The following is a 25,988-nucleotide window of genomic DNA, read 5'->3' as shown; positions in this document are numbered from 1 at the left end:
TTATATTAATGTAGCATAACAAGCTTCTACAGTAACTATATGCTGGCCAATTTGACAGACTTCACACTTCATGTGCATTATTCCATACTTACCCTTCATTAATGTGATCTGATTGGGACATTTCTGTATTTGAGAGCAGCTGCGGCACAGATTCTGGGCTGGACTCTTGTGATTGTATTTCTGCTAGCTGAACGCTATTTTGAAAGGACTCTGGCTTTTCTTTATGAGGAATCGTCTCATCTTCTGTCTGCTCATGTGCAGCTGAGTATAAAATGTCCAGCTCAGCAGAACTCTGTGAATTCTCTGACTGATTGATCTGGACTTCAGTTAATGGACCAGTGAATGTAGGGATTGAAGAGGGTTCTGCAACATTTTTGAGGGCTGCGTTGGTGGGTAATCTATCTGTTTGAGACAGCTCTGATTTTGGCAGCTCAAAATATGTGACATCAGTGATAGAAGACTCACTGGGCAGCAGAGAGGTCATACTCTCTGGTCTAGGAAGAAAACACATCAAAACTGATGAAGCGTGCTGGGAAGACAGCAAGAACGAAAAAAAAATAAATTATACTGCATTGCATCACCTTAAAACAATGTGAATTATCTTTCTCTGAAATTAATAAAGTGTTAATGAAAGACCATGCTGAAATGCAAAGCAATTTTGGAACAATTTTTTTTCATGGACCTGTAGGAACAAAAATACTCTCATATTTTTGCCTTCATTCATTACAATATGTCAGCTTGTGTTTTAAGATACAATCTAATACAAAAAAATCGAATTAAGTGAAATTAACCCTGAATTTAAAACACAGAAACCAAACAAAAAATGTCAGTAACTATTTCTAAAACTGACAATTCAAAACTCTTCTGTTGCTTTTGTGACCTTGCGGTCAGTTGCCAAATTATATCATAACAATATGTTAACTTTTGATTTTAAAGCAGGGTTAAAGTCCTCACAATTATGATTATCAGCATTTACTACAGACATTTAAACACACCAAACAACATAGGTTGATTTAACATAAGATAAGACAATACAGCTACAAAAATAAATACAATTAAATATGAATAAAAATGAAATAATAAAAAAATTAATGAAATAAAACAAATACAGGCTGTTATTGTTTCATCAGAAAATGTCCAAAAAAGTCATTAAATGCAACACTCAAGTATACCAGACACTGAAATCAAATATGTGAGTGCTTTGTCAACCAACACTTATTCACTATACCAATCCAATGCACATGCTATTGAACTCAACCAATCAGCAAAATTATTTTTCTTCATATGACTCACCCTTTTACAGGCCGCACAACCTCAACTCCAAAAACAGGCCGTTGCTTGTCCATATTGCTGTTTGTTTTTTGGTTGGCTATACTGATGACTCCGGCTCTGCGAGGGTGAGGTTCATGGTTCTGACGAATATCTGCATCCTCATCAGCTGCAGAAATATGCCCAGACACCACACAAGAATTACAAATAATAACAAAAAAAACAATCAAATTTATATTTAGTACAACAAGGATTTAGCTGTTAAAGCAGCTGTAGTGCATACTCACTAGAAGACAATGTATTGGGGCATTCCTCCTCTGCTAATACACCTAACTGTCTGTGTTGCTCTGAAAAAGAAATATATAATATACCATAATAATATAACAAATTATTAAGCACTAAAGCAGCATTCCAGCGTTTTATGGTGGCATTCCTAAAAATATGGAATATAGGAAGTTCAAGTCATATGTGTCTGTTAAGGTACAGATCTGCTTTTAAGATTAGTATTCAATAAAATGTATGCAAATCATACAAGCAACACATGTAACGATGTATGTTTTTAAAGAAATTACTGCTTTTATTTAGCATGAATACATAAATTTGATAAAAAAAAACTCATTTGCATTTTTACAAATACAATAAATTCTGAAATAAACAGTGTTCTATATTAATTAAAAGATATTAAAAAAGGTGTCACTGCCTCTATATATATATATATATATATATATATATATATATATATATATTTACAAAGTAGTTTCATTCATATGTTCTGACTGTTAATAAATTTTGAATTTTGTTCTCTTTTAAAAAAGCTTGTCTTGTATTAAATATAACATATATATATATATATATATATATATATATATATATAATTTAACATAATGTAGTTAAAAACAGTGAGTCAGAAATACTAAACAGCTTTATAGTTATGATAGATCAGTCCACTGGGAAGAATGGAATGTTTGGCTTTCCGAAACTGTACTGTTATGTAAGAAATGAGTGTAATCTAAAACAGATCTCACTAGCTTAAAACATTTTGAATCAGTTCTCTGTTATCTATTCAATGTACAACACACATTCACAGCAAGCACACACAGAATGAGAATGAAGCACAGATAAAGGTTCAGGCCGGCACATGTACCTGTGAGTGAGTCAGTGGAAGAGACTGAATTGGAAGTGATAACAGGGTCTGCAGTGGATGTTTGGGCATAAATGTGGGGGTCAGAGGTCATGAATGAGGGTGAAGGAAGAATGACAGGAGAGGTAGAGGTATTAACAGGAAGAGGGGCTACTGGTCTGCGCACATTAGGTATAACCACTGTGGACACAACCTGATGCCTCCATTCAGACGTCTGGACCTCTGGGAGAGGACGTTAACATTAACCAGATGAGAATTGAAGATGACAGAAAAAGGAGAGAATGATTACAAAAGAAGAGTAAAGGATGAGGAAATGAGTGCACAGAGGAAACAATTTAAAGGATTTAGATTCACCCAAAAGGGACTCCTTTACTTTATTCAGGTTCATATGAAAGTTTGTCTTTAAAAACAAAACATTAATATCATCCACTGAATTTACAAAAGTTCTGTTCAAAATATGTACACAGCTTAAAGGAATAGTTCACTTAAAAAAAGAATATTTGCTGAAAATGTATTGACCAAGATGTAGATCAGTTTGTTTCTTCATCTGAACAGATTTGGAGAACTTTAGCATCACCAAAGGATCCTCTGCAGTGAATGGGTGCCGTCAGAATATCCAAACAGCTGATATAAACATCACAATAATCCACAAGTAAACCATTGCTCCTGGTTAAAACCCATAATACCTCCAGTGAAATACACTGTTGTCCTCTCACATCAAAATCCACAGAAATATTTGTTTAGAAGTTGTCTGTGCATATTTCTGTCCTGATGCAGACGTTTTTACTTCAAAGCAATTTGTTTTTTGCAAACTAAAGCCAGTCTTGCACTTTGTGATTCTTTAAAAGTCCTTTAGGATTGTACTTGTCAGACTGTATGAACACAATGTCACACTTTGGGATCTCAGTTGTTATTGGTCACGTTCTGGGTTAGGAGGCAGACACAGGGTAAGTTCAAACGGGAGCGTTTGAATGAAACAACCGAGGAAGTGGCACACAGCCGATAATACAAACATAGGATGAATCTTCACACAAAGGGAAAAGTCAGCAATACAAGGTAAAAGTTCTTTCCTTTTAGTTGAGGGCCAATAAAGGAGATCCCTCGGCAGGCAGACGAGAAGTTGAGCAGCAGGTAAGTGTGCAACCTTGAGAACAGCCGTCGAGTGAATGGTAGGAGCAGGTTATGAAGGTGTGCCGGTGAGTGGTTACAGGTGTGGGCAATTAGTAATCTGGGGATTGTGATCGGGACCATGTGACCGGTTCGGATGATGACGGTGCTAGAGTGACATTATTAATGTCAGACTGTACGACAGTCAAGACGTGAGCGCTAAAATGAAAACATGAAAACAGCGGCGCAACCAGTGATTATCATAGCAAAGGCAACATATCAGATGAATTTTGTGGCTAAAACCATACAGTGTGAGCTGCGCTTAACAGACTTTCACTTAATAAGTTGAACTGGAGTCTTGTGGATTATTGTGATGATTTTATCAGCTGTTTGGACTTTCATTCTGACAGCACCCATTCATTGTTGATCATTAACTGATGAGCAAGCACTGCAGTGTTAAATTTCTCCTAATCTTTTTTGATGAAGAAATAAACTCATATACATCATGGATGGGAGTAAATATTCAACAAATGTTCATTGAACTATTTCTTTAAAATGCATTTAATTGAATAAAGAACTACATTTATTTAAATGGTATATAACTAGTTTCAAAGTAGCTTAATACTAATTGTAATGTAGAATCTCAGTGTTGCTTTAATTCTGTTCAATAACATAAGTTGATGTTGCAAAGTGACATTAGTCAATATTTTACTTCCAAATGCTATTTTCAAAAGCCAGCAGATTTGGGACATCATGAGGGTGAGTATATGATGACAATTTTCATTTTTGGATGAATTATCCGTTTAAAAAATTAGGCATGGTTGATTCAGAATTAGAAATTGTACAATATTCATGCTCCATTAAAAGGCATCAACCCTACGTCAATGCATAATTTTTTCATCTTGAACTCAACAGATGAAAACTAATCATTTCATTAGTTTAACACATGCAAACAGTTTTAGAATACAGTTATCCTAGAGTGTTTACTCTCTACCTGACTCGGCAACAACAGGTGCAGTGATCACAGGACCAACATCAGGAGTGGAACTCAGAGGAGCATCGGAAAGAGTGGGACGACGAACACATGGAGTAGAAACACATGGATACGGGGTGGACTGAGAACTAGATGAAGCAGCAGGAGCAATGGAGGGAGAAACCACTGATGCTGGAGAGGGAGAGAGGATGACAGCTGACAGGGTTTGAGAGCAAGAAGTAGAGACTGACTCTGAGCTGGGCATCTCAGAGGAAGGAGCCACACTGGAAGATGTTGCAGCAGGATTGGGAGTAACGGTGGAGTCCATTGGTTGAGGAAGCACACAGGATGAAGGCGTTGGAGGAAGGGGGACATACATTAGAGGAGAGGTTTGTGCAGGAGAAGAGGAGGTCACTGAGGCTGGATGGTGCTGGTGGTTATTGTGTTCTGGAGAGGTAAAAGGAGCAGGACACAGAGTAGGGTGCACCTTGGGAGGCCTCCACTCTTTTTGCCAAGATGCTGGAGTTTACCATAGTGAACAATAGAGCGCATGTATGATAAGCAGGCAGTGTTTACAGGGGAACAAAGAAGAAGAAAAAAGAAAAAGGTATGATTAGCACAGATTTAATAAATATGTTTGTAGAAAAAGGTTTTAATATTAAAATCTTATGCCATAGCCATTTGCTACTTTCTACTGTTAATTAGAGAAAGGTAGTATTTATAATTTAGGGTAGGGGATACTGATATTCTAAAGAGTCACCAATCTTTCCATAACATACAAATTGTATTATTTTATTTCAAACGTTTGGGGTTAGAAACTAATACCTTCATTGAGAAAGGTTGATAAATATGCATCAAACGTTACAGTTCAAATCTTCTATAGTGTTTCAAATAATTAGTGTTCACAATATTTCTGTTATTACTTCATGGCAATACTGAAAAGCACCTCAAGCGAGAAAACTTCTTGAGAATTAAGGCATTGCAGCTTTTTCATCCCTCATTTTGATACAATACTTCAAAATGCACATAAAACCAAGTAGATGGAAACATAACTAGTGACTTCATAGCTCTTTATGACCTACAAATAATTTCCATACTATGCATGAAATTCAAATTCAAATACAACGGTTCAAATTCAATTTAAATGTTAATTAATATGGGATCAAGTTTTAAAATGTGTGTTAAATATGAACATCTGGCCCATGTACCTGTCTCGGTGGCAGAGGGCATGCTCGTAGGCTTTGTAAGGGCGGAGCCTGGCTCAGCCAATGAGGCGCGATAGATTTTTGAGGGCCGTGGTGCAGGTAAAGTCGTTGTGCCTTGAGGGGAGGAGCCAAACTCAAAAGAGGAGGGGTCAAAATCAGGAGGGGAGGAGTGTGAAGAGGGAAAACTCTGAGGTCTACTGGTCTTGCTACGAGCAACAGAATGGGTGGCTAAATCAAAAGAGGAAAAAGAATGAGACAGAAAAAAGAAGAATGAAAAAAGACGGAATGGAAGCAAGGTGAAGCAGCAACAGGACAGGTAAAAATAGATATGCAAATATCAAATAAGCAAAAATACATTGCACAGTTAATGCAAGCTAAAATACAGATATTAACAAGCGATATGTTTACTGACTTACTCATTACCTTTCTGTGTTATATCAGGTAGAGGAGTCTGCTGAGAGGACGAGGAGGATTGAGCAGAGGAAAGAGAGAAAGATGTGCTAATCCCAGGAAAAAAAGAGAGAGGCCTTTGGGGAGGAACCAGCAGAGCGACTCCTCCAATAAATCTTACAGCAGCAGAGCGACTGCTCTCTTTTTGTAAATCGGTTGATGTGTGTGTTTAAAAGGAGGCAATAAATCAGACCTAGCAAGACCTCCAGACGGCCTTTGAGTGACAGATACAGCAACTTAAGGGGAAAAGGAGAATGTAGAGTATGATGACAGGTGGAGAGGAAAAAATAATTTATTTCTTGGTTATATCTATTTAATTACCTAATATAAAAATATAGGTGAATATAGGTAAAAATAGGTGTCTCAGAATTCATGCAAATATTCATGCAGATATTCGGCATGAATATAACAAATGGAATTTAAAATAGTCAAACTGTGAGATTTAGTTTATGAAATTCACTACTGTTCAAAATTTAAGTAAAGAGGTCACTTTACTTAAAGCCTTCATGTATAATGCACTATAAAGTGAGTTGTAATAAAATATATCTTGTCGTCAGTAATAAATTTAAAGAAGCATACTGTACTAATGAATTAAGTGTTATAATGCATTAACATACTGTTATAATGCATTAACTGTGGTTACTGTTATTCATAAGATTGAATAATGCATTATAAGGTGCATTACAAGAAAATATTTCAGAATCATTCTAATATGCTGATTTGGTTCTTATGAAACATTTATAATTATAATAGAAATCTTTTGTAGTAAGTTAATTGATTAAATTTGAATACATTTATGTTTTATATATATATATATATATATATATATATATATATATATATATATATATATATATATATATATATATATTTTAATGCTGTTTTAAAAATTTCTGTTGATCAAAGATGCTTGAATCCTTACTTTTATAATAATAAGAATTGTTTAATGAGCAGCAAATCAGAATATTATAAATATCGTGTGAAAATGAAAACTGCAGAAAACTCAGAAATGAAAGAATGAAATAAATTAAATTTTAAAATATATTAAAACAAAATTTGAATGTTTCACAGTATCGCTCAGTAGTTTTTAATAAAAAAATTAGTATTAGTATTTACATTTTTTTTTTCTTTAAATAATATTTTTAAAAATAGTAATTTAGTTTCTGTTTGTTTGCAAAAAATTACTTCACCTTTAAAGCACACCAAATCTTCTAAAAACATAAGTGAACAAAACATGTACTGTAAGCAATAACACATAGAAGAGTGAGTCTGTGGATGATCTATGAGGTATGGACATGTACACAGTGCAGCAGATGGAGACCAGCACAACTCTGTGGAGATCTGCTGCACTGCACCGGGTGGAGGAGTTATTGTACCTGAGCCGGTCGGCGGCTGGAAGATTTTGGGCAGGGCAGGTGGATGAGCACGTGCAAATGCAGATATAGTGAAGGCGTACGGGGAGGGGCGTGCCTGTGAGGCGCTGCCGGCAGGACGGGGGAGTTGGATACAGGAAGTGGAGAGGGGCGGGGCAGATGGGTCAAGAGCGGTGTATGACAGGGGGCGGTACTGGAGAGGAACGTTAGGTGTAATGAAGGTACAGCTCATCCGCTCCGGTTCAGAATGAGCTGAGTGAAATGATGATGATCATGGAGAGGAACACACAAAAACAGAGGAAGTTAGAGTGGACGTGCATTTACTAAAGAACAGTTGACAGATAGCAGACAAAAAAATGCAGATAGATAAAGAGGAACTGAGCAGGCAATCATTCTGAAGAGAAGAAAATGAGTGAAACCAGGAAGAGATGCGGATCTCAGATAAAGTCACACACACACACAAACTTTTGACCAATGGTATGCTGAGGTCATGGGAATGCATTATGCAATTTCACCCACTTTCTGACAGATACAAAGCATTCCAAAGAATCCAGTCTATCCAAATACACTGTAGCAACATGAGTTAGAACGCGTCTTACTTATTACTTTATTTCTAGTATCTGATAGAAAATTAAGAAGTGAAATAATTATATATAGATGTATGTGTGTGTGTGTGTGTGTGTGTGTGTGTCTTTTGTAATACTATTTAATTTGCACAACTCTAATCATTTACACTTGAGTGCATAATAACAGTAATAATTTATTCTTATTAATATTTAAAGAGGTGAAATAGTGCTAGAAGAAACACAGCATTTTTACAGAATGCTTTATGTATTTTTACCATGGTTAATGTATAAAATAGAGCTGTCAAACGATTAAGCACGATTAATCACATCCGAAATACACACAAATGCATGTATATATTTAAGGAAAAATGTTACATTTATATATTTAATATATTTAAACATTATATAATTCAATTAATATAAATATATACAAGTAAATATTTTCAAAATACATGATGCATGTGTGTCTTTATATATACACATAATAAAAGCACACAGTACACATTTTTATTTTGAATATGATTAATCCTGATTAATCGTTTGACAGCACTATTATGAAATATTTTTAAATATAAAATATACACAATAAGAAATATATAAAACTATATATATATATATATATATATATATATATATATATATATATATGTGTGTGTATAGATTTCTTTATTACATATTAATAATCTAATGTGTGCAAGAATTTGAAAAAAATAATCTTAATACATATACATATATACAGTATGCAGCATACAGTATGCATATGTAAATTATGCAAAATAGGTGAACATACAAAAATAGATTAATATAATCATACATATTAAATGTTACTGTTAATGCTCTCTGTTAATGTCCAAGTGCATTATTTATTTACAAATATTGCAAATTAATATATATCAGGCAACCGCAGGGTCACATTTTCTGTTAGCAATATCAAAATTTCTCAATAAGTGTCCCACAATTGTGATGTAAGTATTAACCAACCTGGATCTGTCATGATTGAGCAAAAATTGAGCAGTATAAAAACTGTAACACTCCATGATACTTTTTGAAAACAAATACATTTACATATTATATTATATTATAAAATGTTATACTAAAAATGAAAAGTTCCAGTGTAAAGGAAAGAAAGAGAGTGGAAAAAAGCCAGAGTGTTCAGTAAACTACCTGTGTCAGAGGGACCTGCGTCTACAGCAGGCCTCCAGGCTTTGTCATGTATTCTCCTAACAGGAGGAAGAGGAGCTAACCACAGACAGGAAGAATAGAGCCAGAAAGAATGAAACAGATAGCACTTGAAAAAAAAATAACACGGAAGCTACCTTTAAATCTGAAATACAGCATTAAACTGTGGCTAACATGAAAAAAACTCAATACAACCAATCGACTAAAAACAAAACACAATCACCAGGTCATCTACATCTTTGTCAGTTTTCATTAAACCAGGAGACAACACAACGCTAGGAGAAAAAAAAATGCAAATTCCTTTTCAGAACAGGAAATGCCTGCCTCAAAACTGGTTTCCTTCTATTTTTAGCTTCAAGTTTTATGGTGTGTGTACTTAAGACAGACAGAGTGTATGTCAGTATTACCTATTGCTGCTGTGGCCATTTTCACAGCGGCACTCATTCTTCTGTCCTCCTCTTCATCGCTGTCATTAAAGTCATCCAGGTTTCCAATGTCGGACTGCTTCAAACTCATCAGACTCGCCAGACTTTGCATGTCCTCGTCCCTGAACACACAACACAGAATACAGTACTAGTGAAGATAACCGAAAGGCCTACTGAAAGTAAATGGTCTGCCAGGACTACACAGATCTAGAGAAACACATCCGGGACTCACGTGGCTTTGCCCTCCTTCAGGAAGACGCAGGACAGGGTGAGTTTGAGCGTGGCATCCAACACTTTCACAGACAGAGGCTTTAGTGTGAGGGCCAGGTCGAACTGAGCCGGGGTCGCACTTGCATACTTCTTCATGTTCACATCCACTGATGCTAAAACCTTTCTGTGACCTTTTGTTTCCTGTGGACGTTAGAGCACAGTTCTTTCCAACTTCTATCAAACTATCACAACTTAATAGGAGACACGCTTTTTCAGTAATGCTGCCTTTTTATAACAATTTCATGCAGAAGAGCAATAAAGCTATATAAAATGTTCCAACTACTTTTTTTTTGGGAGAGCCCTTTATTAAATGGAGAAAAAAAAGTCAGGGAGTGGCCTATACTTTAACCAACACAGAAATGCTTTTGTGGTTAGCAGCTAACAGCTAAAATTGCAAGCACCTTTACTAAACAAGCTAAGATTACAGAGTAGACAGACTCACATTCTCTATGATGAAGGTCCAGTCTTTGTCCTCAAATTCATCTGCATTTGGATCCTAAAGGGAAAGTGAAAATTGTTGATGGGGACATGGAAAACTAGCTTAAATTTAGGTGACATAAATGACAAAATTTATGTTTACAACTTCTTATTTGTTTATTATTTGCATATTTAGGAACCGTACCACAAATTATCAGCTAACATTCAAAGGTTTGGGGTTGGCAATGATTTAAATTTAAAGCTGAAATTTCAGTACTTACCAGGATTGTCTGATGAATAGAAATTCAAACGATTTATGTTATTTTATATTGGAACAATTTTGGGAAAAGATTGGAAAAAGATTTAATAACTTAAATCATAACTGCTGAATCTATTTCACAGACAAGGTTTAAATCTAAACTGTTTCAACTGAAAGAAACTTGCACTGACTGATCTTAAAGGTGCCAATATTTTTTAATTATTTCAGTATGTGGCTTAGTTAAGGTCAGTTATTGGCTTATTTATAAGGGTCATGAATAATAATGTTGAGCTCTGCTCTGTTATTTTCTTCAGTTGGTGTAATGTTCAAAGAAATCCCTGCTTTTCAGTGGTCTTTTATTATTCACAAGATTTACATAAGAAGGAGGAAACAATGGTGTTTGAGGCTCACGGTGTGTCACTTCCATGTACAGAACTATTATTATTCAACTAGGCCGAGGTAAATACAGTTTTAAATTCTATGGTACCCTTAAAACATGTCAGTGCTTTTGTTTTGTCTTAAGATGCAGTTTGTAAGGCATGTTCATTTAAAAATGACTTAAATGTCCTACTGAACTATGACCTAACCCCGTTTTAGGCTAAGCCCTGTCTATGAAACCGGGCCTTAGTTTCACTCAAAAATAAAAAGTAAATATATTACATTGTATTCTATTTTATGTCATATCATATTCACCTTAAAAAGAGTGACAGTGATGTCCACGCTCTCAGGAACCTGCCAAAGCACAGTCCCCCTGTATGGGTTTTTGATACCTGGTTGCCAGCCATGAAGCTAATGAAGAGGATGACACAGAAAAGACAAAGTTAGAAATATACACACACACACACACACACACACACACACATGGATTAGGTTTTTTCTGCCTAATGCAATAATGTCACTGTATTTGTGATATAAGCAGAATATGTTTGTTGGAATTATTATTACATCACTTTTTCACCCATTAATTTATGCGTGTTGGGAGGGCGCATTTGTTTATTTCTGCTTTCTGTGATATTACTAATAATACTAATATGCTGATATTTATTGTTCTCCTCTGTTAAATTTGTAAAAATTCTATTTAGACATTGTGTCCTGATTTAACAGCGAAATACTATCCAAGCAGAACCTTAAATGAGAAAAGAAAAACTATTATGCGCTGTTCTGGATTTACAACTTTACTTAGCTTCAATAGCTTTCCTATTCCAGCAGCCATTAAAAAATGAACAATTCTAGATAAGTAAGTCAAGGTGATGTCGCAACAGCAGCATCTTCATATAGTACATGAAGGTTATAAATGTGTGAACGATATAACACTAGAAACCCACATCCTCTGTTTACCTTGCTGCAGATGCGTCGATTTCGTCTGATCCAAACCACTCGCAGTTTGTCTGGCTGCCTATGAATGACAATAAAAATATCATAGCTCTCCTTCCACACCTAAAGTACATATTTTATTATTTAGTTTGTTTAGTGAGCATGTAACATTGCATGAAGCTGTATATCTTATTGCAAATTTTAAAAATGGCTCTTGTAACTCAGAAAACATAACCAGGACTTTTACCTAAAACTCTATAAGGAACCGCTTTAAGGAGGTTAGTCTCCATCAGCGAGAAGAAGGGGACTACTATCATGCGCACTCAGTTTGGGTTATTAGGTTACTCATCTGACCCACATGCAGGAAAGCATTAGCTGGCTTCATTGAGTGGAATGCTGGAGCTTCTTTAAGATCAAGTCAAATTATTTGTTCCTGTTCCAACAGGCTAACGTTGTGCATAATGTGAGCAATCGCAGAACAAAATGCATTTCTACTATTTAAATAACCATCAGAGAGACTCATCATGAGGTGCAGACGGGTCAATATCAAACATATATATATGAAACACATTAAAATACGCCCAAGTTACCATTCTAGAAAAGCACAAGCATAGCTGTAAACAATAATTAGATTAAAGGGGTCACATCATGAGGAATAATTTGAGATAAAATAATTCACTGTATGAAAACGTGCTGTGATTAATTTTCAAACTTCCAAAAGTCCAAAAAGTCCAATTGAAACAAAGTTACGCAAAAAGCATTCATTCTATACTTACACTGTGAAACTGGTTTTACCTCATTTTACACAAATGGACCTCAATAAAGCATATAAAATAGTAATAACAAATATATTACCTTACATAATAAAAATATTAGTGTTAATAAGTAGTGCACGTTAATTGTAAGCTAAAGTGACTGAGTATGATGAGGGTTTCCCTTAAGTGTGTTAGTGGGAAATATAACTTGAGCCTTGCTCTCCTTTTCCCAGTGTGTTTTAGTCACACTGATCTCTCTTCTCTCAATGGAGGGTGTGGACTCTCCTTCCAATAATACGGTGTTTAACTTACATGCACTGTGCCACTTCCTCATGGAAGTGTTTTTGGATCAAATGTCTCATTTGTAACCACTTTTTCTCTTTGCCAATTACCTTTAAGCTAATTCTCAAACAGCAAAGCTTCGATGCTCGTTTTAAACACACAAGAAACAGAAATGTCTGCCCTATTAAAAATCGTAAAAATTTTAATGGTTAAAAGATTACAGAAAAATTATTGATTGGTTAATGGTAAGTAACTTAGTACATAGTGAAAACCTGTAATTTCTAGTTAGTTTTTGCAAGCGAAAAGTCATCTTATAAGTGTGTACAGACATTTAACATACATTAGCGTTTCATGTTAACTCCTGTTGTTAAATGAATTTTTACTACATGATGGTGTTTTGTACTTGAGTGTATGACATGCTATGTACTTTCCATGCATTAGAATTTACTTCAGCTTATGGAAAAGTTTCTTGTGATGAACTTTGATTCTGCATGTGCACGGCTTTCTCATGTGTTTTTTGATGGTTGCTATAAAGGCACAAAACAGATGTTTAGCATTTAAGTAAGTTGGTCGTTTAACGCTATATCAGTTCATGAACAATCAGTAAAGCCTAAAATGTTATTTCCGTATTTGTGGTATTTCTGGCAACCACACCTGCCGTTTCTTACCTACTTTCTTATCTACTGTGTAATAACACAAAAGTACAAAAATACACAATTTCAATATGCAGATGACTATCCAGTTATGCAACTCTCATATCATGCAGGTCGTTCCTGTAATCGTGGGATACAAGCTACATCCCATGCAGCCCACCTGTAACATCTATCACTCAATAGCACGCCTGGAAAAGTGCTGATCAGTCAAATAAATGGGACACAAAGTGCTTTTATGAAATAATTTCCTCAAAAGATCACGTCTACGCATTTTAATGTGACATTTGAGTCATAATAAAAGAAAAAGGAAAGGTGGAGAGAGAGAATCGAGGACCACTGGGTCTCGTATTGCAGGTCAGTGTCAGCAGCAGCTGCGTGAATGGATGTGAGAGGCCAAGCGGCGTGGTGACAGAGTCATGGGGTCCACAGAAATAGACACACGAAATAGCAGACGCATTGATATAAAGCGGCTGAAACACTGTGCTACATCTATTAAGCTGCATAAGAAGGGAATCAAATGTGATGCTTTTAACCAACTATTTACTGAATGCAAACAGCTGAAAGCATTAGATGGGGCAATGTTTAACCTTAAAGGTAAATGTTTTTTTTTTTTGTTTTTTTTATAGATTATGTCAAATAATAAACCAGTTCAAACAATACCATCAGATATGAATGTTTCACTTGTAGGCGGTCTCGTAACACTGACCACATTTCACATTCAAGAACCAGCCGAGTCATTCAACTGACGGAATCAAACAGCTGTTCTGAGGTCAGCCACTGTTGGGTCACATGACTACACAAGACACACTGTCAGTGGACCACAGAGAGGGCCACAGAAGTCAGGTGACGTCACCACAGCATCAGCTAATATTACTGAATGTTCAATGAAATCCACTAACGCTCAAAGCTTTTGGGGTCTGTCATATTTTTGAAAGAAACTAATACTTGCATTCAGCACGGATGCATCAAATTCATCAAAAGTAAATAACACACACATTTATAATTTTACAAAAAAAATATTTTTCAAATAAGTGTAGCTCTAACATTTTTTTTGTGGCACAACTGTAAACATTTACAATAATAAATAAATAACAATTTGTATGTTGCCAGGTCTGTGGTTTTCTCGTGGAATTAGGCAACTTTTTTCAATTTTTACAGGGAATCCCCCCTGAAAAGCGACTGGGATAGCTTTGAGTAACAATTGGGTGGGTTTTGCCGAGAAAACCTGGCAACCCTTTTTCTGAAGGATTATTTGACACTACGGACTGGAGTAATGTTGCTGAGACACAGGAATAAATAATGCATTAAAATATACTCAAATACAAAGCCCAACTATTTTAAATTGTAATACTATTTCACAGCATTGCTGTTTTTATTTTATTTTTGATTAATAAATGCAGCCTTGGCGAGCGATAGAGTTGAAAAACTAAATCGTACCAACTCTTAACTTTTAAACAATAACGCATAAAAGGCTAAGCATGCAGTGTTTTCAAAGTGAACATGTTTCAGCCAATAAATAAAGTCATGTCTACAAAATAAGTAAGTAAGTTCTGTCTGCTTTCCTGGCCTGATGTTTTCCTAGTTCCCTAGTTTTCACTAAATAAATAAATATAAATAAAACCATGTTTCTCTTAACTCTCTGTCATAAAGACAAGCGATCCTTAATATCCCTTGTTTTGATGGAACATCGATTACCACAAAAGTCACGTGATGCTAATGCACATTATGATGTCGACTGTCAGGAAATTAATACATTTTCAAGTTTGACAGCCTACAATGCAGAAGCAATTGTTTGCTAAAAGGGATTATTGAGCGATTGAGCGAACAGCTTTGAAATGATCGTATTTCAGATTTAGATGACTGAACTCAGCCTAATAACTAAGCAAATAAAGTACACCAGAAATCTTAATATATGAAACACATCCTCAACATATGAATATAACTATATATATATATATATATATATATATATATATATATATATATATATATATATATATGTGTGTGTGTGTGTGTGTGTGTGTGTGTGTGTGTGTATAGACTTAATACTCGAATAGTTAGCTGTCAATAGGTTTATAATTGTTTTTTATACTGTTGCTGTATGCTTATGTTAGAACCATGGTCCTGCAAGAGACAACATTTTATTGCATCTCCACGCATGCAACAGAATTACAATGAAGCTCCACTAAACTTGTCTTTAAACTGTGCTTAATAAAAGCTGGACAGTAAAATAAAAGAAAACCAATCAACCAACATCCAAAAAAAAGCACCCCAGAATGCACCTCCTTAACTGTAGAAAATGAATGCGCAATCTAGATAAACGCTAGCAAACCTGACAAAACAAATATGTTTTTTAAATAGTGAAATACATGAGGCCTATAATAAAAGACTACGCGATGAAATAAATAGCTATGGTTAGTTTCGTTTATCAGCACGTCTGAGACCCTCCCATCAGAGTGTCACACAAACAGGGCTTAATGAAGTTGTCCTGTAGCTGCTAATGAAAGTGTCCTTGAAGATGCGCTTCATGTGCAACCATTAAGATGAATGTGATCGACAGAACTGAAAGTAAAACGGAAGCATAAGCGGGGGTAGGCTATAATAACAAAACCCACAAACAGAAATGTGCTCGCCAGGGTAAACAAGTCCTCGTGCATTGTCCGTTAATGAACCACAACACACTGGCAGTAAACTACACCATCACTACACTGAAAGCACACAAGCGCCGCCGTTCGTAACGAGAGCGTCGCGTTCCTATTCTATAGCGTCGCGTCGCTAGACCGGTGTTACCGTAGCTGCCTCAAACTTAAAGTAAACGTAAAACACGCGCGATGGTGTGTGACAACAATGACAAAGAAAAGAGAAATGGCTTTGCTCACCACTTCTTAGTGCACTCTACGGTGAGTTCCTGAAAGGACGCGGCAAACTGAAACTTCGACGCTCTTTTGCCGGCGCGCTGGAGTCTCTTCCAAACCGATGTCATGATGACTGCACTTGTGTTAAGACAATTCCTCAAAGCGGAGAGCGACGAATTAAAAACACATCGCGGGAGTTGCTGTGTCGCGTCGCCTACCCCGGGGTCTGAGGGACGGCCAGCTCCGCGCCTCAGTCACACACGCTCCAAATGTCAAAGTGAAGGCTGCAGAGGATCAGAGGAAACATACCAGCCTCTTGCGTTGAACTCACATATCCTGCACTTACTCACAGAAACCCTTGGAATGAGCGAGGAAACAGAAACGCGGGGTTTTTATATATTTAATACATTCCTAACCTACGTTAGAAGAACAATATAGAGAACGTCTAAAATAAAATATAGAACGTTTTACTGGAAGTCTTGCTTCATTTCCCACATTTAAATAACATTGCAATCGTTTTGATGTCATGAAATAGGGCTTAGGTTTTTGATTAAAATGTGTGTGTTTGCTTTGGCAGCAGTTTTAAGCTTTCAGATATCACGCTTAGGTCGAGAACTAAATGAAATTATGATAGAAATAGAAATGTAGTTCAAAAAGCAAATATTTTTTTTATCGTATCAGTTGCAACTTATATTGCAGTAGGCCTGAAGGGCCTCACGTGACCTGAGACTGGAGACTCGAGTCCCAAACTCGATGACTTGCGACTCGACCCGAGATGACTAAAGAAGACTCGAAACTTGTTATCACTCTAGACCTTGACTCCGACAGCCCTGCCCTGTCTGTTTAATCGCTCAAGACACAAAATTCGAAACAGTAGGAAAATAATTTGCCTTTTCATTTACCGTTTTGCTACACAGTACAAACAAATAAATATGACATGTCATTTAAAATTATAGGCTAGGAAAAATAGGAACAAAAACGAGTTAAATCCACACTTTGCTCCATTCTAATCCTGCCGTCTCCGCTCCCGCTTTCCGTTTTTTGGGGAATTTAATCCAGCGGCGCACAAATGCCTTATAAAAAGTCTTACAAATGCACATTTAGTTAAGCGTACTGCTGTTTCTTTATAAAAGCAAAAGTTACTAGCAATTTCTATGTGAAAATTGTGCACTGTTAATATTTTTGCTGTCGATGAATTCATTCGCATTCATGAATCATTTGGTGTCTAATGTTTTTTTTATTGTTTAACACGCTAAAAAGGCAGTGTATTGATAAATTACAACAGTGTGACAACATGCCCCACCATTGCCGTGAAGTAAAATGAACTGTAAAAACTGTAAAAGGAACAAAGAAAATGTTATATATAGTACAGATATTTCCTTCTGGGTAAGGTGAGGTAATATTTCTTTCCTTGCCCTGGGGAAGAATTTGTCTTGTTGAAGCGAACTGAGGTTGGTAGGGCTATTCGAAGCACTCTGTGAAAGGTTAAAGGTCACCGTTACCTCATTTGCAAGCAGTTTTTTCATTGTGCTTTAAACAATGGAATAAAACCGATGACTAGTGTCAGCATGTACTATGCATTTCTTCTATAACTGATACGTTCTAACAGTTAGTGTACAGTCATACTGTTTGAACTAGGTTTAGGTGTGGCTAACGTAGCAGGTAGCTTGCGCAGCAGGTAGCCTGATGTCATGTTATTATGACTTGAGACCAGTTTCGTAGACATCATAAGCATCATTTTGATCCTAATACGGGAATCTGGCGCTGATTCTAGATCAGCGAGAGTGGGACAGGCTGAAACTTGTCCCTTCTGATGAGAGTTTAGATTAGCTTTAGCAGGCGTGGCGAGTCCAAAACGAAAGGAGGAGTTCTGCACGCGAAGCAAGATAAAAATCTCTGAAGCTCTGCTTTGTCATAGTCTTTAAAAATCATGACCGGATTCAAAATCGATCCGCCAAGATCCTCATTTCAAAACTCCCAATCATGCCAAAATATAGTTCCAGCTATCTAAAACGTACTTGTTTCAAGCTGCTCGTCTTCTATTAAAGCAATTTATCTTCTGAGGTCCTCTCTGGAATATGACAAGAGATTAATTTAACTAGCTGGATCATTTTAATTTGTTTATAAAGCCAAGAATAACACTATACTGATAAAGGGTTTGGGAAAGGAAAGAGAGAGGCGTAATATAATCCTACGGATCACGAATAAGGTTCCCACTCACGGCCGTATACTTCCTGTTAGTTGAGCTTGTCGTGGTCTCAGTGCTTCCTGTTTTCCTGTGGCATTGACCTCCTCAAGTACCAACTGCAGGAAATGTTCTAAAAGAAGACAAACCTAAACAAACCTGAGTGCCACTGGTACATTTCTTAGTTAACCATTTAAGCCATAATAATGACTAATCAAAATGTTCATTCAGTTGATAAAAAGCAACAGTAAACACATTTTCATTGTTAGCAAAAAACAAATAAAAACCTATTTTAAACGAAAGCTGAAACATTTTATTTGTGTTGCTTCATATTTTAGTTTCCACAAAAATATGAGGCAACACGATAGGTTTTCAGCACTGATAACAAGAAATATTTCTTGCACATCAAATCAGCGTATCAGAATGATTTCTGAAGGATCGTGTGACAATGCTGACAATACAGGTTTGGAATAAATTGCAATTTATTTTAAAATATATTCAAAATAACAGTTATTTTAAATTGTAATAATATTTCAAAATATTACTTGTATTTTCGACCAAAAAATGCAGCTTTGAGAATTTCAAAACGCATATTAAACATCAGTTGCATATGGACAAATGATATAATCAGCATAGTGAAGTGGATTAAAAACTAAACAAAATCTATGAATAGAGAAACTTTATTTCGAGCAATTGTAATTACATTTTTTATATTCATTATATACGTTTCCAAAAGTTTTTTAGCAATTCTAAAAGTCGACAGATCAACCAAAGTAACGGATTTAAACAATTATCACCAAAATGAATCAGACATTTAAGAGGTGCCTCAAACCTAGATTCCAGATGTCTCTCTCCATAACATTCTGTAATATGAACAATAAACAATATGAACTTAGTTTCACAGGAAGATAACATTTCATGTCCTTTCAACGCACGTCGCTTTATAGTGCGGAAAACTACATTGTGTCAATGTTACCTCATCTGTTCATGATCAGAGATAACATTTAAACCAGCGTGACAAATATAGACGTGCACGCAACACCTGCTAACTGTCAATCTGAATCAAAGAGGAGTTGACTGTGTGAAAGCATTAGGCGCTATGGTAACAAGGTCATATGAACATACCACATGCATCTCTCTCGGAAATGCCTTTAATATATTTAAAATGTTATTTAATGCGTTAAAGCTAAAGAAATGTTAAATGTCTGATTTATCCGACCTGCTGAGGATTTAAAAAGTTTAAGGGCAGCAGGTTTTGGAAAAATGTTGTTTATGCGTCGTGGTCCTCGCAGTAAACGAACGGGGAAGCCCCTATTTGTTCAGCTCCCCTGGGAAGCGTCTTTTTCTTTCGGTCAAGGACTCGTGTCCTGTGTTTGTTAACAGATGTCAGCAGTTCTGGCATTAGGATAATTCGAAGGGAAACAATCTGACTTATTTCCTATTTTTATCCTTTGCTTTGCTATTTTTAATCCCGTTTTTTAAATGGTTATTAGACTACTAATTAGACTACTGTTAGCTTATTAGACTACTGTTGAATTCAAGTGACTAAAAATGGGTTGAGTTTTTGTTACCCAGCGCTGCACCAGCTTTTGGGGTCTAACTTTACTTCCGTCCTGACCTACATACAACACACAAACTGATCGCAGAAGCAGCCATTTCAACACACACACACACACACACACACACACAACATACATACAAATATAATCAGATTCTGAAGCGATGCGAGAAAACATAAAAATATTATCAGTAAAAAGCCATGGAAAAGAGTTGCCATATCTGTATTTATATGCAAATCCATATAAATACAGTGTGCTTTGTTTGCATTTTTAATGAAAGGGAAACATTCTTTCAGATACACACAAAAAACATGAAAGAACATAAATGCACCTTTGCTTCAGCACAGCTAGGCATCTGAAGAATTGGACAGTAAAAGACTGAAGACCATGATAGAAGAATATGACCTCATTGAAATGAAAGTAAGAGGCAGAGCCTGTGAAGTGTGTTTATGTCAGACTGGCAGAGCCATTAGCGCTGGGCACAGATTCTGAGTCATCCTACACACACACACACACACACACACACACACCTGCTCCCTCCCTGCTGCAACTGTGAAGAACAACACGTGAATCATGAGCATCTCAATTAGAATATCTTTTGTAATATAGGCTGCATATGAAAAAATAAATGTGACAATTAATTGTCGTTTTTTTATACACTACAAAAAATATTGGACGTACTTGAATGCATTCAAAAAATCTTGATCGTCAAAAATATTTTGAATCATGAAATTCTTTTAAAGATAAATCATGGCTGTATTTCCTTACGAAACATAAACTGTAATGTATGTGTTTTCTTTTTAAATAAATGAATTGGATAAAAACAAAAAAAGAAAAGTCCAAAGATACATGAGAATATTTTACTTCCGGGATGTATCACATGCATTTAGTTGAGCTGTAAGCTAGGGTGAAATATTATATATTACTATACTATATATTTGGTAAAATAAGTGCAGGCCTGCTGAGCATAAGAGACTTTTTGCAAAAAACCTACAAACCCCAATTTTTATTTGGTACTGTATAAAAAAATAATTAAATATGAGTCCAAACACTGACTACTTTACTACTACAATATTGTTTGAATTAGTATTAGTATTTAGTTTATAATGTAATATAAAAATAAATTTAATGCAATTGACTGATTAATGATTAAATAAATAAATAAGAGAAAAAGATTTGTATTTGTATATATGTGTAGACTTAAATATTAGGATTGCAATACACCTAAAAATTGTAAATACTAACATATACATTTAATAAATCGACTATATTAAAAGAAAAAAGTTGAAAATAATAAATAAATATAGTACTGTAAACCAACAAGTAAAAAAAAAAATGAAAGATTAAATAAATTAAGTTTTGCATTGACTGTACATTACAAAGATTGTATGAAAGAAAAAGAACCAATATCGCCACCCAGTGGTTTCCAGCTTCATTCTTGTATATTATTTATTTTTATAATGTCCAGATCCATTGTATCAGTTATGAAGCGGAAGTGGATTGACACGCTAGATCTGGTCTTAGTGATGGGGGAATATCTTCCTTGGTGGCTGCTATGGGTGTCAGGCCAAACACTTGTGGCAGCTCCACTGTTGGAGTGGCAGGTGAGTCTGTGAAAGCTGGGGAGATGGTGGATATAGGGAGAGTGTAATGAGGTTCCTCCTCTGCACCTGTCATGTCTCCACCGAGCACAAGCTCATCCAAACCCACCCCCTTCAGCTCACCCTGCCGCGGTCCAGCGAAAAAACGCAGAACAGCTTGAACCTGCTGCAGTTCCCACAAACTTTCCATGACCACAAGCAGGACAATCAGTCCAAGCATCAGGTAACCTAAAAAAAAAAAAGAGGACACTAAATCAGGGTTTCTGCAAATGTAAGACTTTATAAGACCATTTATAAGACTCAGTAAAGACAATTTAAGTCAATGTGTGACTTTGGACCACAAAGCCGGTATTATGAGATTTATACATGATCCGAAAGCTAAATAAATAAGCGTTCCACTGATGTACAGTGTGTTAGGAGAGGCCAATATTTGGCTGAGATACAACTATATAAGAATCTGGAACCTGAGTGTGCATGTACATATTGAAAAAAATGCATATTTACTAGTCAAATATTACGTTTTTAACATACGAAATTTACAAAATGTCTTCATGGAAAATTATCTTCATTTAATATCCTGGCATAAAAAACAAAAATCCATCATTTTGACCCACGCAGTGTATTTTGCGTAACGAGACAAATACACCCATGGCACTTATGACTAATTTTGTGGTCCAGGGTCACATACGGTCTCTTAATAAAACTTCGACGTTTTCAAAAAAATACGATTTTCTAAGAATCTCCATTACTTTTTACTAAGCTTAATAAAGGCCCGGGTGTACTTCGCTTTCTACACATGCGCAGTGCCGCCTGCTCGACTCGCGCTCTTTTGGCGTTCTTATCGCGCATGCGCCGTTGTAAGCCGACAAGTCCGCGGGGTCTAATAAAAATTGCTTGCACGCGGACGGGGCGCGCGGCTGTCCGCGAGCCCTGCTGGCGACCGAAGTGACGTAACGCGGCCGGTGCGCGGACGGCCGAAGTGCACTTTGGCCTTAAGGCTCGGATACATCTACTCCCAAACAATACAATATTGAAATAACTCACAAGAGGTTGCAAACTCCAACCACTGACGTGCCGCCCGGCTTTGCGTCCTGCCGGGCAGGTAGTCAACGAGCCCTGTGGTGCTAAGTGAGATAAAACAAAAATACAGCGACTCCAGGTAATTCCAGTCGCTCTCCAGCAGGCAGAGGGCACCAGCAGGCAGAAGAAAAAACAAGGTCGCTGTGCAGAAGGCCAGAACGCTGCAGTGCAGCAACGCAGCATTGTTGCGAGACAGACCCCAGAAGACTTGGAGGTTGTGTATGGGGGTGTGTGTTACCCAGGGCAGGAGGGCATGAGTGAGGCTGGACAGCAGCAGCAGGGTCAGGGGTATGCCCAAAAGACAGTATATGACACAGAACACACGGCCTTCATCCGAAAGAGGCACAGTGGTGCCATAACCTGCAGATACAGAAAACAACAGAGATACCAGACTCTGATGCAGGGTTACAGTTAACTAACAGCATTAAAAAAAGCATGCTACTTGAAATGCAAAAGTTATTAATTTCAACTAGTTGCAGAAGTGACATTTCTCATCATCTCAACTGTAACAGTATACAATTAATACTAAAATAGAACTGCTCTAAATACAGTTTTATTACAAATTACTACCAGTCATCGTGCAATAAACTATCAAAATTATTAGTCACTATCTAGTTAATATTTAAACTAAATAAATGTAAAAAAAACAAACAAGCAATGAAATAAATAAATGACAAAAATTTTTAAAATGTGTGTGCATGAGATTAAAGTACAAAATAAGTATTTTTAAATATAAACTAAACACTGGTTTGGTTTGTTGACTGTAAAAATAAGCTCTAAATCAATTTGCGCAACTTTGAGAGCGCAGATGCTAATATTCATTTAATATATTCATTTTGATCTAAATTGCACGTGGTTGTACGCTACTGCAGTAAAAGAGCTATGGGATGTTAATTAGTGGTGTCAAAACGATCGCGTTAATATTTAGGCAGGGGCGGGGCTAGGGTCGGCCACCCCACTCGCAACTGCTGCTCGTCACTATTTCTCTTGACAAGAAGTGCATTTATTCAGTCGCATACATGCACAAAGGTAGCCCGTACTATTTCAAAGCGCGAAATAAACTGCGTGCATGCAATTTCGCGGTCAATTAAGTCATGAAGCTACCAAAAAGACGATTAAAGCAGCCTTGAAGCTGTGCGAGCATGTGGTATATGTTATAAAACGGAGCAGCCCAGCGCTGTCCCACTCATCTAACACGCCCGATTTAACTAACAGCCAAAATAACCTATAATAACAGGCTGCTGTGCAAAGAGCAAAGAAAAAAAGGGGATATCTTTAAGGATTCATCTATATTTAATTTAGAATGCGTCTGATAACTTCGACTTAGGGCACAGGTAAATGTAACACTTATTACAATGGGTTTATGTGAAGATTGTTTTAAGTTCACTTAAATTAGAAGTTGTTTTTTTAAGTCTAAATGTTAAAATAATACTAAATACTATTTCAGAGACATCAGAGTGATGCTTTTAAAAATGCCGTTTTACAACTATTTAATTTGTATAATGCATCATTATATTATACAAATGTATATATTAAACTTGGCCTTTGCTTCTTGGCTCTTTTAGGGTCACGATATTTGACCCCGGACCATGAAACCAGTCGTAACGCTCTTTTTTCCCTCAAATTGAGATTTAAACAGCATCAAAAAGCTGAATAAATACGTATTTCAATGGATAGCATAGGACAGGGATGGGCAATTTAGTCCTGCAGAGTTTAGCTGCGACCTTAATCAAACACACCTGAACCATCTAATAAAGATCTTCAAGATCACTAGAAAGCGAAGTTAGGACGAGGACAATATTTGGCAGAGATACAACTAGGCTATTTGGAAATCTGTAATCTGAGGGTACTAAATAAATAAATAAATAATTAATTGAGAAATTCACATTTAAAGCTGTCTAAATGAAGTCCTCAGTCCATAATCAAAAATTAATTTAATAATTTTATTTATTTTTAATTAATTAAATTTCAAAACATCTAAATGGAACATGATCCTACTTAATATCCTAATATTTTTTTTGGCATAAAATAAAAGTCCATCACGTTGATAAATACGCATTTTAGCTATTGCCAAAACTGTTACGTTAGTAGCTAGAGCGATTTTTAGTGCAATATTTGTGTCTAATAATAGCTGCAGTTGTGGCCGTGATGCCTTCAGCCAGCTCTGAGCATCTGGCCGCTTCTCACCTGTGGTCGTGAGGAAGGTAACGACGAAAAACAGCGACGACGTAAAGTCGAAGTTGCGTTCGTCGCTGGCGGCCTCCAGCGTGGCCACGCCGCGTTTACTCGCAGAGAGCACGTTGATCAACAAGCGATCTAAAGCGCTCTCCTCGACGCACGGGTTATCTGCCAAAAAACGAGCTTTCAGCTCACGGACCTCTCGAACGAGCGAGTTCTCCTCGGGCTGCTCCAGTGTCATCAAAACAACCGCGCCGACGACGATGAAGAGGCCATACGACATCACCATGAACGCGAACGCGTGAACGCGTAGGAAAGACAGGGCTTTATCGGCAAAAATGGCCATTGTGAAGCTAGTTCTGTTTGTGTGTTGCTTCAGTGTGGCTTCGTGTGTAACCAAACCTGGGCTCTGACATGGAGAGTTCAACACCATGCTGAAAGTTTAATGCAACGGGATCAGCCTTCGCCTGGCTGGTAGAACAGAACCAGAACCAAAGTTTTCAAATGCCGAAGCTGCATCAAGTTGTTCACTGGAGACTGTCTTTGGTCAATGGCATCAGAACAGAACTTTGTTTTAAAGTTACATTTAAAGATTCTGACACCTACCCGACCTCTAAAACCCATGAGAGTTTCTGTGAAGATACAAACAGTAACCAGAAGCGGTCAAATTAAATTAACATGAAAGTAGTCGTAGAAAGTAGTAGGCTTTGTTCTGGAGCCATACCACAGCTTTGTGTTGAACAAGCTAAAATTTAAATTAAGTTGTCCCACCAACTCTCTTATTCACATTTGTGCTTAAATCAAACTTCTTGAAGGCGTTAATGATGCTCTAAGTGCATCACTATTTTCTTCAATTGTACAAAAATAAGCCACCATTGTAGAACACGGCTGT

The 25,988-nt window shown here is 36.5% G+C and overlaps 2 protein-coding genes and 1 long non-coding RNA gene across 4 annotated transcripts in view; 1 reads left to right on the top strand and 2 right to left on the bottom strand.

Moving 5' to 3' along the window:
• Positions 1-16,856, bottom strand: part of ehbp1l1a (EH domain binding protein 1-like 1a) — a 33,320-nt gene extending 16,464 nt beyond the window's left edge. Inside the window, exons 1-10 of one of the 2 annotated variants that reach the window (XM_043244469.1) lie at positions 16,518-16,856; positions 11,973-12,030; positions 11,328-11,423; positions 10,401-10,454; positions 9,921-10,099; positions 9,671-9,810; positions 9,249-9,323; positions 1,557-1,616; positions 1,294-1,438; positions 93-494 (exon numbers count right to left, since the gene is read on the bottom strand). In XM_043244469.1, coding sequence (XP_043100404.1) covers positions 93-494; positions 1,294-1,438; positions 1,557-1,616; positions 9,249-9,323; positions 9,671-9,810; positions 9,921-10,099; positions 10,401-10,454; positions 11,328-11,423; positions 11,973-12,030; positions 16,518-16,621 — 1,313 coding nt within the window. In that variant the 5' untranslated portion in view covers positions 16,622-16,856. The remainder of the gene's footprint in view (positions 1-92; positions 495-1,293; positions 1,439-1,556; positions 1,617-9,248; positions 9,324-9,670; positions 9,811-9,920; positions 10,100-10,400; positions 10,455-11,327; positions 11,424-11,972; positions 12,031-16,517) is intronic. The other variant, XM_043244470.1, reaches the window with a different exon arrangement.
• On the top strand, positions 13,629-15,142 carry LOC122348702. Its single transcript, XR_006251362.1, has 3 exons — positions 13,629-14,232; positions 14,326-14,481; positions 14,797-15,142. It is a non-coding gene; the product is annotated as an uncharacterized LOC122348702 (long non-coding RNA).
• Positions 16,857-21,668: 4,812 nt separating the features above from the next.
• On the bottom strand, positions 21,669-25,752 carry kcnk7 (potassium channel, subfamily K, member 7). Its single transcript, XM_043245934.1, has 3 exons — positions 25,106-25,752; positions 22,883-23,278; positions 21,669-22,066 (listed from the first exon to the last, which is right to left on the bottom strand). The coding sequence occupies exons 1-3, from the start codon at positions 25,527-25,529 to the stop codon at positions 21,720-21,722; spliced, it is 1,167 nt and encodes a 388-aa protein (XP_043101869.1). The 5' UTR covers positions 25,530-25,752; the 3' UTR covers positions 21,669-21,719.
• Positions 25,753-25,988: the final 236 nt, after the last annotated feature.

Source organism: Puntigrus tetrazona, chromosome 7, assembly GCF_018831695.1.
Source record: "Puntigrus tetrazona isolate hp1 chromosome 7, ASM1883169v1, whole genome shotgun sequence".
Lineage (NCBI taxonomy): Eukaryota > Metazoa > Chordata > Actinopteri > Cypriniformes > Cyprinidae > Puntigrus > Puntigrus tetrazona.
The sequence above is the reverse complement of the archived record's forward strand: the minus strand, read 5'-3'. Positions and strand labels throughout refer to the sequence as shown.

What these genes read in the sequence shown, in the direction of transcription:
- kcnk7 (XM_043245934.1), bottom strand. Translation starts at nt 25,529, where the DNA reads ATGGTGTTGAACTCTCCATGTCAGAGCCCAGGTTTGGTTACACACGAA. An exon ending in TACCTTCCTCACGACCACAG is followed by an intron (nt 23,279 to 25,105) that starts GTGAGAAGCGGC and finishes CTGTATCTGCAG; the next exon opens with GTTATGGCACCACTGTGCCT. An exon ending in GTTGGAGTTTGCAACCTCTT is followed by an intron (nt 22,067 to 22,882) that starts GTGAGTTATTTC and finishes TTTTTTTTTTAG; the next exon opens with GTTACCTGATGCTTGGACTG.